Source organism: Macaca nemestrina, chromosome 9, assembly GCF_043159975.1.
Source record: "Macaca nemestrina isolate mMacNem1 chromosome 9, mMacNem.hap1, whole genome shotgun sequence".
NCBI lineage: Eukaryota > Metazoa > Chordata > Mammalia > Primates > Cercopithecidae > Macaca > Macaca nemestrina.
Genome location: NC_092133.1, coordinates 38,940,543 through 38,956,200, shown reverse-complemented (window position 1 = coordinate 38,956,200; position 15,658 = coordinate 38,940,543). Strand labels below are relative to the sequence as shown.

Genomic DNA, 15,658 nt, shown 5'->3' with positions numbered 1-15,658 from the left:
GATATAGTTAAAGAAAATGGCTTTGCACAAGTATTGTCATTAGTGATCTAGTAAAGTGTATCTTTCTAGTTGTATTTAGACCCTCAACTCAATATGTCAGCTCCTGTTAAGGTCTATACATTGTGGTGGTTCTGTATTGTGGATCCATTCAGTGATTTTCCTACCTCTCATCCTCTGTTGCATCCACAGCTGTGGTTCTGTCCATAATTTCCTTTGCTTGCTGTGCATTATTACATTATTTCTGAAAGTGAGAGACCAAAAACAATAGAAAGCAGCCAGGTCTGGAGGTGACTGGGGGATAGAAAAGCCCAAGTTTCTCAAACCCTTAGCACCAAATTCTTTCCTCAGTTACACTGAGCTTTTCACCTCTGCAGTGATGGAGAAGGGAGAACTCTTATTTCTTTTCATGAGCATCTCTGGTGCTGTTTTCGTTAGAGACAAATAAGGAGTTCTATTTAATGTGAAGCCTGTTTTATGAGCAGAATCAATGTGGTGCATATTCAGAATAACTAATGTTTAGAAGTTTGTTTTGTTTTGCTGTAATTGTTCTCAAGGCAGCTCTGGTGTAAGAGATAACACACTATGATGGGCATCAGAAGACCTCAGCTCAGATCCCAGTTCTGCCAGCTATGATCTGTGTGGCACCGACAGATGTCCTGTTCTCCCAGGGTCTCCCTTTTCCCATTTGAAAAATAAAAAGTAACAATTCCTGCCTTCACGTATTTTTTTTAGCAGGTTTAATTGTAAAGGTGTTTATATCTGCTAAACTAATTTATTTGATATATGTTTGGTTATTTAAGATATACAAGTTATGCTAGCTATTTCATGTTTAAGCTGCTGTATTTTTAGTAGGCTATATTAAATATTTGAAAGGATTTCATTATAAAGAACAAAGTCTCCTAATCTTTGTATAGCATTGACATACTTTTTAAATACACAAGGCATGGAATACATTATTTTCCCTCAAAATCATAAGTTCCCAACTGGTTATTAATCTAAGAATTCAGAATTTTGAGTAATTGTTTTTGCATCAGATTATTTACTTCAGTGCTTTCAATCGTGATGGTGCATTGGAACCATCTGAGTTAACATTTGTTTTTTATTACCAATACCTAGGCTCCAACCTAGTACAATGAAACAGGAATGTACAGAGTGGGCACTGAAATGAAGGAGAACAAGATCAAAGGACATTTTATTTTTATCTCTATCAGTGGGTCAAAGTCCTTTCAGAAGGAGCCTGTAGTGGACCTAGGTGATTGGTCACTTTATTCGTCAAAGAGGCACACACTGAATTAGCATGGAGTGTTATAAAAGGCTTGGAGTGCAAGCTCATGTTGGTCTTAACAAGAAGAGAAGGCTTCAATGGATTCTCTTGTGGTCCTTGTGCTCTGTCTCTCCTGTTTGCTTCTCCTTTCACTCTGGAGACAGAGATCTGGGAGAGGAAAACTCCCTCCTGGCCCCACTCCTCTCCCAGTCATTGGAAATATCCTAAAGATAGGTATTAAGGATGTCAGCAAATCCTTAACCAATGTAAGTATGCTCCTTCAGTGGTTTGCAAAAGGTAAGTAAATTCACCTGTATTTTTTGAATTAAAGTATATCCCTTGAGGTACATTGTTACAAGAGATCATTGTAAAGTAAAATACTTTGAAAGGCTTTTGTTGCCTTTTCCAGTCTGTCAGTGTCAGAAATAGTGGAATGAAATCATGTATTTTGTGAGTAGAGAAAGATTTGGGTCTTTGCATGTTAGATTCAAAATAACAAGTCAATAGTTTGAAATGCTGTGTTTCTTCTTCATTTCATAGCCATTTGCTATAAATTTTGCTGAAGGTAAATGGTAAGGGACGTGTTTGTTGTTAGAGATTTTATTAAGTCCTCTACTATACTAGCCATGTGTTTTATTCAGAATAGCCATGAAAACTGAACTTCTCTGAAGAATTAATTTATGCCTGTTGTAAAGGAAATAGCTGTGGATTCAGGACCAGCAAAAGCAGATAAATGGTAGATAATTAGTTACAGGCTTCCATTATTAGATCCACAAACTAATGTTTTAATTAAACTGTAGCTACAATATATAAACCCCAAAATGACCTTAGGGTTTAGTAATGGTAGGAAGAGAGTCAGAAGATGTATAAGTATTAGGGTTTTTTCTCGAGTGAAAGATGGTTTAACAGTGTTAATATGATATGTGAATACCCCTTGTTGTGTAATAATTAGCATATACAGGTAGTAAAGGACTGTGATTAGTGTATTAAACCTTATGAGCATGATGGTATGATTAGACCAAGAGAATGAGGCTATAGTTATGAAGACTACTCCTACTAGATTGATGGTAGGGGGCAGGGCATGGTTGGCAAGACTAGTTAGGAGTCATCACATGGCTATCAGGGAGAAAAGTGTTTGAAGTTCCCGTGTTAGTAGTATGGTTTGGCTGTGAACTCATTTGTAGTTTGAGTTTGAAAGACAGAATAATAGGGATGAGGTTAGTCTGTGGACAATTATTAGGACAGTTGCACTGCTGAAACTTCAGGAGATTTGAATGAGAAAAGCTATGATAACAAGTGCCATGTGGCTTATGGAAGAGTAAGTAATGAGTGATTTTAGATCAGTTTGGCACAGACAAATGGAGCTTGTTATGATTATAACTCATAAGGATAGTATGAGGGAGGAATAAGCTATAAGCTCTGTTGGGGGTGAGGGATTAAAATGATTCGTATAATCCTATAGCCACCTAATTTCAGGAGTACTGCTGTGAGGACTATTGACCTGGCAATGGGTGCCTCTATGTGGGCTTTTGGGAGTCCTAAGTGGAGTCCATAGAGAGATATTTTTAGTATAAATGCTATGATGCACGCTATTCATAAAAGGCTATTAAACCAGGAAATTGCTAGTTCTTGAAGCTGGGTATTGGTCTTAAGGTGGTCTCAAGAGTGCTGATAAATATATCAAGCATTAGCATTTGAATAAATGGAGTTTCAAATTTGGGTCTTCTGTATATTAGCTGTAGGACACTGAAAATGAATTTGTCATTCTCTGAGCTCAGTTTTTATTTATTTATTTATTTATTTATTTTTGAGACAGAGTCTTGCTCTGTAGCTCTGGCGGGAGTGCAGTGGTGTGATCTCAGCTCGCTGCAACCTCCATCTCCCGGGTTCCCGTTCAAGCAATTCTCCTGCCTCAGGCCCCCAAGTAGCTGGCATTACAGGCATGTGCCACCATACCCAGCTAATTTTTGTATTTTCAGTAGAGAAGAGGTTTCACCACATTGGCCAGGCTGGTCTTGAACTCCTGACCTTGTGATCCACCTGCCTCAGCCTCCAAAAGTGTTGAAATTACAGGTGTGAGCCACCACACATCGCTGTTTGTTTAAAATAGAGTAAATAGACCTGCTGAATATGTTGATGTGAGGATTAATTGTAATCTGTGCAGCAATTGTCTGACTATTGCCTTGAACATCACAGATCATCTGAGTGGCGAATATAATCATCATCATGTTTATATGTAAAATTCAGAAATATCTGAAGCCTGTGTGGCTGAATAAAAGCATACAAATAGAATGAAAATATCATTCTAAGTGAGGCTTAGTAAATGGACGAAATAGTTGCTGCATTTGCTATTATCTATATCTACTTTCCTAGCTCTCAAAAGTCTATGGCCCTGTGTTCACTCTGTATTTTGGCCTGGAACGCATGGTGGTGCTGCATGGATATGAAGCGGTGAAGGAAGCCCTGATTGATCTTGGAGAGGAGTTTTCTGGAAGAGGCCATTTCCCACTGTTTGAAAGAGCTAACAGAAGATTTGGTAGGTGTGCATGTGTCTGTTTCAGTGTCCATCTTGGAGATGGGGAGGGTAAGAAAACAGAGACTTGCAGAGCTTCTCAGGCAGAGCTTGGCCCATCCACGTGGCTGCCCAGTGTTAGCTTCCTCTTTCTTGCCTGGGATCTCCCTCCTAGTTTCTGTTTCTCTTCTTGTTAGGAATTGTTTTCAGCAATGGAAAGAGATGGAAGGAGATCCGGCGTTTCTCCCTCATGACGCTGCGGAATTTTGGCATGGGGAAGAGGAGCATTGAGGACCGTGTTCAAGAGGAAGCCCGCTGCCTTGTGGAGGAGTTGAGAAAAACCAAGGGTGGGTGAACCTACTCTGTATCTCTGACCTTACTGGACTGCTATTTTCTCTACTGACATTCTTGGAAACATTTCAGGGGTGGCCATATCTTTCATTATGAGTCCTACTTGTTAGCTCATGTGAAGTGGGAGTTTGAGGCTGAGAGCCAAGGGAATTTGCACATATTTGTGCTGTGTGTGTACAGACATGATTGTGCATACACTGTGGGTATAAAAGGCTCATTTAATCCTGTGTTCTCCTGAATTTTGCTTCTTTGCTTTCAAATAAGAAATCATGAATATAGATTTTGAGTTCATTTTTTGAAAGAGTTAAAGAGCAGTTTTTCCCATTACCTATTCCAGAACAAGTCACCAGAGAATAGACATGGTGGGAATGGCCCTATCACACCCCTAGGGAGCATGAACCAAATGGCATGTGCTTTTATTTAATTGGACTGTATTTGTATGGTCAGTCTCACTGACTTGTCTGGGGTTTCTTTTAGGCCCATGCTTGCTTAGGCATATCTTACAGCAGTTCTCATCAATTATTATTTCTCTGTAAACATGGTATTATTTAAAAAATAGTATTAATTATTTCTTGTTACTCTTGATTTATATATTTTCAGTAAATATGTGCTGTAGCATAATTCTGTGAAATACACAAATGTCAATTTACAAAATGATTTATTTAACTAGATTTTAATTATTAGTAGTAACTCTGTAATCTATTTTCCCTAAGTATAATTTGCTCTGTTTCAGTTATGCTTATCTTTTTCCCACCATATTTATGAAATTTTGGCTTAGAAATTTATGGTAATTATTTTTTCCACTGCCATCTCTACTCATCTATGAAGTTTTACAATGTATCTGTTTGTCAGCCTCGATACCAAATTACTTTGTTTTAAAATTCTGTTTTCCAAATGAAGTGAAAGACTGAAAATCAGATTTATCTGTGAATGCCACAACAAACTAACAGATTTCCAGCTGTTCGATGCCCAGCCATTCAGAGTACTATTGAATAAAGTCACTATTTAGGACCCATAGATGTGAATTTGGGAGCTCTTTAAATATAAAGTTTAATATCTCAAAATAAGAGCTATTTATGACAAACCCACAGCCAATATCATTTTGAATGGGCAAAAGCTGGAAGCATTCACTTTGAAAACCAGCACAAGACAAGGTTGCCCTCTCTTACCACGCCTATTCAACATAGTATTGGAAGTTCTGAACAGAGCAATCAGGCAAGAGGGTATTCAAATGGGAAGAGAAGTCAAATTGTCTCTGTTTGCAGGTGACATGATTGTATATTTAGAAACCCCATCATATCAGCCCCAAAACTCTTTAAGCTGATAAGCAACTTCAGCAAAGTCTCAGGATACAAAATCAATGTGCAAAAATCACAAGCATTTCTACACACCAATAATAGACAAGCAGAGAGCCAAATCATAAGTGAACTCCCATTCACAATTGCTACAAAGAGAATGAAATGCCTAGGAATACAATTTACAAGGGATGTGAAGGACGTCTTCAAGGAGAACTATAAACCACGGCTCAAGGAAATAAAGAGATGATGTAAATGGAAAAAAATTCTATGCTCACGAATAGGAAGAATTAATATTGTGAAAATGGCCATACTGCCCAAAGTAATTCATAGATTCAATGATATATCTATCAAGTTATCATTGACTTTCTTCACAGAACTAGAAAAGACTACTTTTAATTTCATATGAAGCCAAAAAAGAGCCTGTATAGCTAAGACAATTGTAAGCAAAAAGAACAAAGCTGGAGGCATCATTCTACCTGACTTCAAACAATACTACAAGGCTACAGGAACCAAAACAGCATAGTACTGATACCAAAACAGATATGTAGTCCAATGGAACAGAACAGAGGCCTCAGAAATACTACCACACATCCACAATCATCTGATCTTTGACAAACCTGACAAAAACAAGCAATGAGGAAAAGATTCCCTATTTAATAAATGGTGTTGGGAAAACTGGCTAGCCATATGCAGAAAACAGAAGCTGGACCCCTTCCTTACACCTTATACAAAAATTAACTCAAGATGGATTAAAAACTTAAGCATAAAACCTAAAACCATAAAAACCCCAGAAGAAAACCTAGGCAATACCTTTCAGGACATAGGCAGGGGCAAAGAGTTTGTGACTAAAACACCGAAAGCAATGGCAGCAAAAGCCAAAATTGACAAATGGCATCCCATTAAACTAAAGAGCTTCTGCACAGCAAAAGAAACTATCATCAGAGTGAACAGGTAACCTACAGAATGGGAGAAATTATTTGCAATCTATCCATCTGACAAAGGGCTAATATCCAGCATCCACAAGGAACTTAAACAAACTTACAAGAAAAAAAGAAATACCCCCATCAAAAAGTGGACAATGTTTATGAACAGATATTTATCAAAAGAAGACATTCATGGAGCCAAGAAATGTACGAAAAAAAGCTTATCATCACTGGTCGTTACAGAATGCAAATCAAAACTACAATGAGATACCATCTTATGCAGGTTAGAATGGTGATCCTTAGTAAGTTAGGAAACAACAGATGTTGGTGATAATGTTGAGAAACAAACACTTTTACACTGTTGGTAGGAATGTAAATTAGTTCAATCATTGTGGAAGACAGTGTGGTGATTCCTCAAGGATCTAGAACTAGAAATTCAATTTGACTCAGAATTCCCATTACTGGGTATATGCCCAAGGGATTATAAACCTTTCTACTCTAATGACACATGCACATGTATGTTTATTGTGGCACCATTCACAATGGTAAAGACTTGGAACTAATCCAAATGCCCATCAATGATGGACTGGATAAAGAAAACGTGGCACGTATACACCATGGAATACTATGTGGCCATAAAAAAGGATGAGTTCATGTCTTTTGCAGGGACATGGGTGAAGCTGCAAATCATCATCCTCAGCAAACTAACACAGGAACAGAAAACCAAACACCACAAGTTCACACTCATAAATGGGAGCTGAACAATGAGAACACATGGACACAGGGAGGGGTACATCACACACTGGGGCCTGTCAGGGGATGGGAGGCCAGAAAGGGAGAGCATTAGGACAAATACCTAATGCATGAGATGCTTAAAACCTCGATGACAGGTTCATAGGTGCAGCAAACCACCATGGCACATGTATACCTATGTAACAAACCTGCACATTCTGCACATGTATCCTAGAACTTAAAGCAAAACAAAAGAAAATTTAAAAAATATAAACTTTATCAATCACTTGATTATAACAACTTTATTTCAGAGATCCTCCACCAAACAAGAAAACCTTACCTATAATTTAATTTATTTAGCTATTAAATGATGGGCTGGGCCTAATCAATATCAAATTAAATAAGTTAAATTTGCAGATGACTACAGATGGTGGGCATTTAGTTCCTACATAAGGAAATTCATTTTTAAAAAGCTACAGAAGAAAAAACTCCATTTATCAATTTACACTTTCTTATTTGCCTTACCTGGGATTTATATTTAAAATAAAAACTTTTTGGCCAGGCGCTGTGGCTCATGGCTGTAATCCCAACACTTTGGGAGACCAAAGTGGGCAGATCACCTGAGGTTGGCATTTCGAGAACAGCCTGACCAACATGGAGGAACCCGTCTCTACTAAAATACAAAATTAGCCGGACATGGTGGCACATGCCTGTAATCCCAGCTACCTCTGAAGCTGAGGTGGAGAATTGCTTGAACCCAGGAGTCAGAGGTTGTGGTGAGCTGAGATCATGCCATTCCACTGCAGCGTGGGCAACAAGAATGAAACTCCATCTCAAAACAAACAAATAATAAATAAAAACAAACAACAAAGTTTTCATTTAAATTTTTACAAACTGATCTATGTTAGGCATATTATTCATTTACATTTGTTTTCCTTCTTATAAAACACATTCTGCTTCTTACATTTATTTCCTTAAATACATGAATTCACCCACAGTCTCTGTAGTTCCTCTCTACTGGTTCAACACATGACTCTTTCAGCTATTCATTATATATAAAAAGTTTTAAAATCCTCAACTATTCTTGCCCTTTCTATCTCAGTGCCTTGTTGTCTACAGACTTTGCAGACTGATGTGATTCCCTCTGAAATGTGAATTATTAGGTTTTTAGAAAATGTCTTTTTTTTCCCCCAAAGTAAAAGACAAATAGGCTGGCAATGTAAATTTATCATTTGAACAACCGTTATTTAACCAGCTAGGTTGTAATGGTCAACTCGGGATTAATGTAAAAGTGCTGTGTTGATTTTATGCATGCCGAACTCTTTTTTGCTGTTAAGGGAATTCATAGGTAAGATATTGCTTAAAATTTCTAAAGTACTATTATCTGTTAACAAATACAAAGCATTTTATATCTGAAGTTTAATAGTGTTTTAAATTGTTTCTAATTCTTTAGCCTCACCCTGTGATCCCACTTTCATCCTGGGCTGTGCTCCTTGCAATGTGATCTGCTCCATTATTTTCCATAAACGTTTTGATTATAAAGATCAGCAATTTCTTAACTTGATGGAAAAGTTTAATGAAAATGCCAAGATTTTGAGCAGCCCCTGGATCCAGGTAAGGCCAAGATTTTTACTTCCTGATAAACCACTTATGCTCTTTTTTTCTGACAAATCCAAAATTCTATATGGATCAAGCTCTGAAGTGCATTTTTGAATACTACAGTGTTGCCCAGACAACGATGGGGTGAATATCTGGGAAAGATGGCCAAGTCCTTTATTTTATGCATGGAAAATAAATGTCCCAATATAGGCCTGACTTCTAAGCCCATTAGCTCCCTTATCAATGTTTCTTCCACTAAACTCCAAAGCCCTGTTTCTATAAAGCACTTTGGTGACAGCCCCAAAGCGTGCTCATATCACTCCATGGACATCCAGGCACTTTGGAGGCTTCCATTACTCACAAGACTTGTTCTTCAATTCACACTTTGTCATATTGTGTGGCAGAAATATCCTAATTTGAAAGACATCTCCTTCAAGAAGGGAGAATATTTGGGACCATAGAAGCTGCCGAGAAACATGAATAGGGCAGGGATGTTTGATGTCTCAGTTTGGGATTCTAGCTGATGAGATAGCTGGGTTAGGAATGATGAAATTACTGGTTTTATGGTCTATGAACCATAAACAGACATCATACTTATACTCTGTGCTGAATTGGCATGTTTTATACTCTGCCTAAATAATAATTGTGTGATTTTACAGAAGTCATTTAACTGCTGTGGTACACAGTTGGAATTTGAAGTATATTTGAGCCCCTCCTACTTCTAAAATACTAATTCCATTTCAGAGGCTGCTTGATAGAAATCAATATAGTAGGGACTACCTTTGTACTATCAATCAGGTTGTCCAAACTCTCTTAACCTATGCTGTCGTCTACAAAACGTGAATGTGGTAATTCATGCCATCTTATATTTCAAGATTGTAGAGAAGAATTGTAAAAGGTAACAGAATTAATATGAAGATGCTTTTATACAATAAAAAGGAGGTATGAGTCTAGAAAATGTTTATCATTGGGTTAGAATTGATTCTCTGGTCAGAATTTTCTTCCTCAAATCTTTTATAATCAGATAATTACTACATATGTACAATAAAAATTTTCCCATCAAGATATATGATATATTTTATTTATATTTATAACTGTAATTTACAACCAGAGCTTGGTATGTGGTATATATGCCTTTATTAAAATCTTTTAATTTAATAAATTATTGTTTTCTCTTAGATCTACAACAATTTTTCTCCTATCATTGATTATTTCCCGGGAACTCATAACAAATTACTTAAAAACATTGCTTTTGTGAAAAGTTATATTTTGGAGAAAGTAAAAGAACACCAAGAATCGATGGACATGAACAACCCTCGGGACTTTATTGATTGCTTCCTGATCAAAATGGAGAAGGTAAAATGTTAAGAAAAGCTTAGTTATGTGACTGCTTGTGAATCTGTGATTCATTGACTTGCTCTGTGTTTACTCGGGATGTTTAACTGGTCAAACAGTAATGCTTGAGAAGCACTTTAAGTTGTTATTGTATGAATGAATATCCAGTAAGCATAATGGAAAATATAAAATTAGATTGTTAAATACTTAGAATATGTAGACTAAATTGTTTAAATAAAAATAATCTGCCCAAACAATAAAGACGGCCGAATAGGAACAGCTCTGGTCTGCAGCACCGAGCGAGATCAATGCAGAAGGTGGGTGATTTCTGCCTTTCCAACTGATGTACGTGACTGATCTCATTGGGACTGGTTAGACAGTTAGTGCAGCCCATGGAGGGTGAGACAAAGCAGCGTGGGGCCTCGCCTCACCCAGGAAGGGCAAAGGGTCAAGGAACTCCCTCCCCTAGCCAAGGGAAGCTGTGAGGGACCCTCCCATGAGGAATGGTGCATTCTAGCCCAGATACTATGCTCTTCCCACGGTCTTCACAGCCTGCAGACCAGGAGAGTCCATCAGGTGCCTACACCACAAGGGCCCAGCACAAAACTGGGGGGCTGTTTGGGCAGACAGAGCTAGCTGCAGAAATTTTTTTTTTTTCATACCTCAGGGGCACCAGGAACACCAGCGTGACAAAACTGTTCACTGCCTTGGGAAGAGGGCTGAAGCTAGGGAGCCAAGTGGTCTGGCTCACTGGATTTCACCCCCACAGAGCCCAGCAAGCTCCACTGTCTTGATTCTTACTGCCAACACGGCAGTCTGAAATTGACCTGGGACATTTGGGCTTAGTGGGGAGAGGGGCGTGCGACATTACTGAGGCTTGAGTAGGCAGTTTTCCCCTCACAATGTAAACAAAGCCACTAGGAAGTCTGAACTGGGTGGAGCCTACTGCAGCTCCAAAAAGCTGCTGTAACCAGACTGTCTGTCCAGATTCTTCCTCTCTGGGTGGGCATCTCTAAAAGAAAGGCAGCAGCCCGTCAGGGGCTTATAAATAAAACTCCCATCTCCCTGGGAAAAAGCACCTGGGGGAAGGGGCGGCTGTGCATGCAGCTTCAGCAGGCTTCAATGTTCCTGCCTGCTGGCACTGAAGAGAGTAGATCTCCCTTCAAAGCACTCGAGCACTACTAAAGGACAGACTGCCTCCTCAAGTGGGCCCCTCACCCCCATGCCTCATGACTGGCAGACAACTCCCAGCAGAAGTTGACAGACCTCATATAGGAGAGCTCCATCTGGCTGGCATCTGGCAGGTGCCCATCTGGGATAAGGCTTCCAGAAGAAGGAACAGGAAACAATCTTTGCAGGGCTGCAGCCGCTTCTGGGAATACCCAGACAAATAGGGTCTGGAGGAGACCTCCAGCAAACTCCAGCAGACCTGCAGCAGAGGGGCCTGACTGTTAGAAGGAAAGCTAACAAACAGAAAGGAATAGCATTAATATCAACGAAAGGGACATCCACATGAAAACCCCATCCAAAGGTCACCAGCATCAAAGACTAAAGGTAGATAAATCCATGAAGATGAGGGAAAAAAAAAAAACAGTGCAAAAAGGCTGAAAATTACAAAAACCAGAATGCTTCTTCTCTAAAGGATCACAACTCCTCTCCAGCAAGGGAACAAATTGGATGGAGAATGAGTTTAATGAATTGACAGAAATAGCCTTCAGAAGGTGGGTAATAACAACCTCACCGAGCTAAAGGACCATGTTCTAACCTAATGCAAGGGAGCTAAGAACCTTAAAAAAGGTTACACAAGTTGCTAATTAGAATAACTAGTTTAGAGAAGAGCATAAATGACTTGAAGGAACAAAAAAAAAACAGCACAAGAACTTTGTAAAGCATACACAAGTATCAATAGCCAAATTGATCAAGCAGAAGAAAGGATATCAGAGATTGAAGATCAACCTAATGAAATAAAATGCAAGGACAAGATTAGAGAAAAAAGAATGAAAAGGAACGAACAAAGCCTCCAAGAAATATGGGATTATGTAAAAAGACCAAACCTACGTTTGATTGGTATACCTAAATGTGATGGGGAGAATGGAACCAAGTTAGAAAACACTCTTCAGGATACTATCCAGAATAACTTCTTTAACCTAGCAAGACAGGCCAACATTCAAATTTAGGAAATAAAGAGAAGACCACAAAGATACTCCTTGAGAAGAGCAACCCTAAGACAAAGGAAGTCCATAAAACTAACAGCAGATCTTTTTGCAGAAACAGTATAAGCCAGAAGAGAGTGGGAGCCAATATTCAACATTCTTAAAGAATTTTCAATCCGGAATTTCATATTCAGCTATACTATAGCAAAGGACTATAAATCATCCTACTATAAAGACACAGGTGCACATATGTTTATTGCAGCACTATTCACAATAGCAAAGACTTGGGACCAACCCAAATGTTGATGAATGACAGACTGGATAAAGAAAATGTGGCACATATACACTGTGGAATACTGTGCTGCCATAAAAAAGGATGAGTTCATGTCCTCTGCAGGGATATGGATGAAGCTGGAAACCATCATCCTCAGCAAACTAACACAGGAACAGAAAACCAAACATTGTATGCTCCCACTCATAAGTGGGAGTTGAACAATGAGAACACATGGACACATGGAGGGGAGCATCAACGCCGGGGCCAAGATGGGTGCAGCAAACCACCATGGCACATGTATACCTATGTAACAAATTTGCACCTTCTGCACATGTATCCCAGAACTTAAAATATATATATGTATAAATCTACCCAAGAAGAAACAGAATGCATATTTCAGGTGAAATGGAATCAATTACCGACAAATATGAAAATATAAAATATGCCATATGATGAAGATGAGCATCATTATTGCACACAGTTTATTTGAGAATGGGAAAGAATGGCTTAACCTAGGTGGGTTTCCTGGATTCCTGCAAATTGAAATAGGCCATAAAATATTTGCAGTGAGAGTCAGAGGAGGGTTTCAGATGGATCAGAATGCTCTACATGGAGGTGCAGAGGTGGGTGATGGAAAAGAGTAGGTGGATGGAAGAGGGAAGGGAAGCCTTCATTGAGTGTAAACTAAAATGATTTGTACAGATAACAGTTGGAATTTGGTGTCTATCAGATGATGTGTAAACATCAATCCTGTTGTTATTGCACCATTGTTGAAAAGGCTATTTTTTCCCCTATTGAATTGTCTTGGCAACCCTGTCAAAATCCAATTGACTATAAATGTGTGAAGGTTTTTTTTGTGTGTGTGCGCTCTCAATTGTACTCCATTGATCTATACGTCTCTCCTAATCCCTATAGTACACCATCTTAATTACTGTAGTATTGCATTAATACCAAGTTATTAAATCAAATCAAGGCGTGTGAGTCTTTTGTTATTCTTTTTCAGTACCATTTTCACTATTCTGGGTCCCTTGAATCTTCATATGAAATTTAGAATAAACTTGTCAATTTTCTCAAAGGAGCCAATGGGGATTTTGACAGGATTGCATTAAGTCTGTAGATCAGGGAATTATGTCATTTCTTAAATTGAAGTGAAATTCACACAATATATAATTAACCATTTTAAAGTGTACACTTGAGTGGTATTTAATGTATTCACAAAGTTGTGCAACCACCAGCTTTCTCTGGTTTCAAAATGTTTTTATCACTCTACAAAAACATATCATATTCATTAAATTATCACTCCATTCCTCCACCCCATCATGTAATGACCTCTAATCTTCTTTCTGTTTCCATGGATTTGCCTGCTATGGATATATAAAGGACTCATAGCATATGTAGCCTGTTATTTCTGGGTCCTTTCACATATAAAGTTTTGGAGGCTCATCTAAGTTGCAACGTGTATTAGTACTTCATTCTTTTTGTCGCTGAAATATATTTTATTTTCCACGCACATATCTCACAATTTGTTATTCATCTGTTTATGGACATTTGCATTGTTTCCAACTTTTGGCTCTTATAGATAATCTTGTTTTGACCATTTGTGTGTCTTTATGAGCATGTTTTCATCATTCATGGATATATTCTCAGGAGTTGAATTGCTGGGTCAAATGGTAATTTTATGTTTATTTTCTTGTATAGGAGCCAAACTTTTCTACAGTGAATGTGGCATTTTATATTCCTTCCAGCAATGTAGAGGGATTTCTATTTTTCCACATAGTTGCTAATACTTGTAATTTTCTGTATTTATTGAAGCCATCCTAGTGAATGTAAAGTGGTAGCTCATTGTGGTTTTATTTATTTATTTATTTAGAGACAGAGTCTTACTCTGTCACCCAGGCTGGATTGCAGTGGCACGATCTCAGCTCCCTGCAACTTCTGCCTCCTGGGTTTACACAATCCTTTTGACTCAGTCCCCAGAGTAGCTGGAATTACAGGGATGTGCCACCACACCTGGTTAATTTTTATGTTTTTGGTAGAGATGGGTTTTCACCAATTTGGCCAGGCTGGTCTCGAACTCTTGACCTCAGGTGATCTGCCCATCTTGGCCTCCCTAAGTGCTGGAATTATAGGTGTGAGCCATTGCGCCCAGCTCTCATTGTGGTTTTAACTTGTATTTAATGGCCAATGATTTTGAACTTGAATAATAATATGTTATTATTATTCAATATATATATAATATTATATATAGTATAATAATATAATATATTATTACTCATTTGTATATCTTCTTTGGATACATGCCATTCAAGTACATTTTCTATTTAAATTAAGTTGCTTTTATTTTTCTTTTTAAGCTGTTAGAATGGTTTGTGTATTGAAAACATTAAACTCTTACATATACATAATATGAAAATATTTCCTCCCATTCTGTTGGTTGTCATTTCACATTCTTAATTATATTCTTGCTGCACCAAGTTTAATTTTGATGAAATTTCGTTTATCTATTTTTCCTTTTGCTGCCCTGGTATCAAATTTATAAATCTATTGCCAAATATGAAGTCATGAAGATTTACCCGTACGTTTTATTCTAAGAGTTTTATAGTTTTAGCTCTTATATTTAAGTTTATCCATCCATTTTCAGTTATATTTTTCATTTGGAGTGAAGTAGGGAAGGTCTCAGCTTCATTCTTCTGCATTTCACTGTCCTCTTGTCTCATCACCATTTGTTGAAGAGATTCTTTCCTCAGATTGAATGGTCTAGGCACCCTTGATGAAAGTAAGTTTGCCATAGATCTTTAGGTTTATTTTGTGACTTCAGTTTTATTCCATTTGTCTTGATGATATCTTTATGCTAGTACCACACTGTTCTGATTATTATACTTTGTAGTAAGTTTTGAAGTTGGAAACTGAGTACTCACAGATATAGAAATTAAGTAGAAATTACTTAGGCAGATAGTATGCCTTTGGGAGTCCTCAGTAAGGTTTTTCTTTTCAATGGAAAGCAGCCCCAAATCATTTTCTAACAAAGAGCAGCTTGTAAAATTGAGCTGCAGACACAGATGAGGAAGCTGGAAGCTTCTTGGGTGAATGCTGGTAGTACAGAACTACCTGTGACTAGGCATGTTCAAAATGGCGGCTTCATCTTCCCTCCTCTTTGCCAGCAACGTGTATAGTAAGGAGCAGATAAGATGGCACCGGTCAAGTGGAAAGTCCATAT

The 15,658-nt window shown here is 38.0% G+C and overlaps 1 protein-coding gene across 4 annotated transcripts in view; it reads left to right on the top strand.

Moving 5' to 3' along the window:
* Positions 1 to 1,319: 1,319 nt before the first annotated feature.
* CYP2C9 (cytochrome P450 family 2 subfamily C member 9) overlaps positions 1,320 to 15,658 on the top strand; it is a 51,163-nt gene continuing 36,824 nt past the window's right edge. For 3 of the 4 annotated variants that reach the window (XM_011738266.2, XM_011738259.2, XM_011738254.2), the window contains exons 1-5: positions 1,321 to 1,530; positions 3,638 to 3,800; positions 3,974 to 4,123; positions 8,534 to 8,694; positions 9,859 to 10,035. In XM_011738266.2, coding sequence (XP_011736568.2) covers positions 1,363 to 1,530; positions 3,638 to 3,800; positions 3,974 to 4,123; positions 8,534 to 8,694; positions 9,859 to 10,035 — 819 coding nt within the window. In that variant the 5' untranslated portion in view covers positions 1,321 to 1,362. Of the gene's footprint in view, positions 1,531 to 3,637; positions 3,801 to 3,973; positions 4,124 to 8,533; positions 8,695 to 9,858; positions 10,036 to 15,658 lie in introns of all 4 variants that reach the window. The other variant, XM_011738245.2, reaches the window with a different exon arrangement.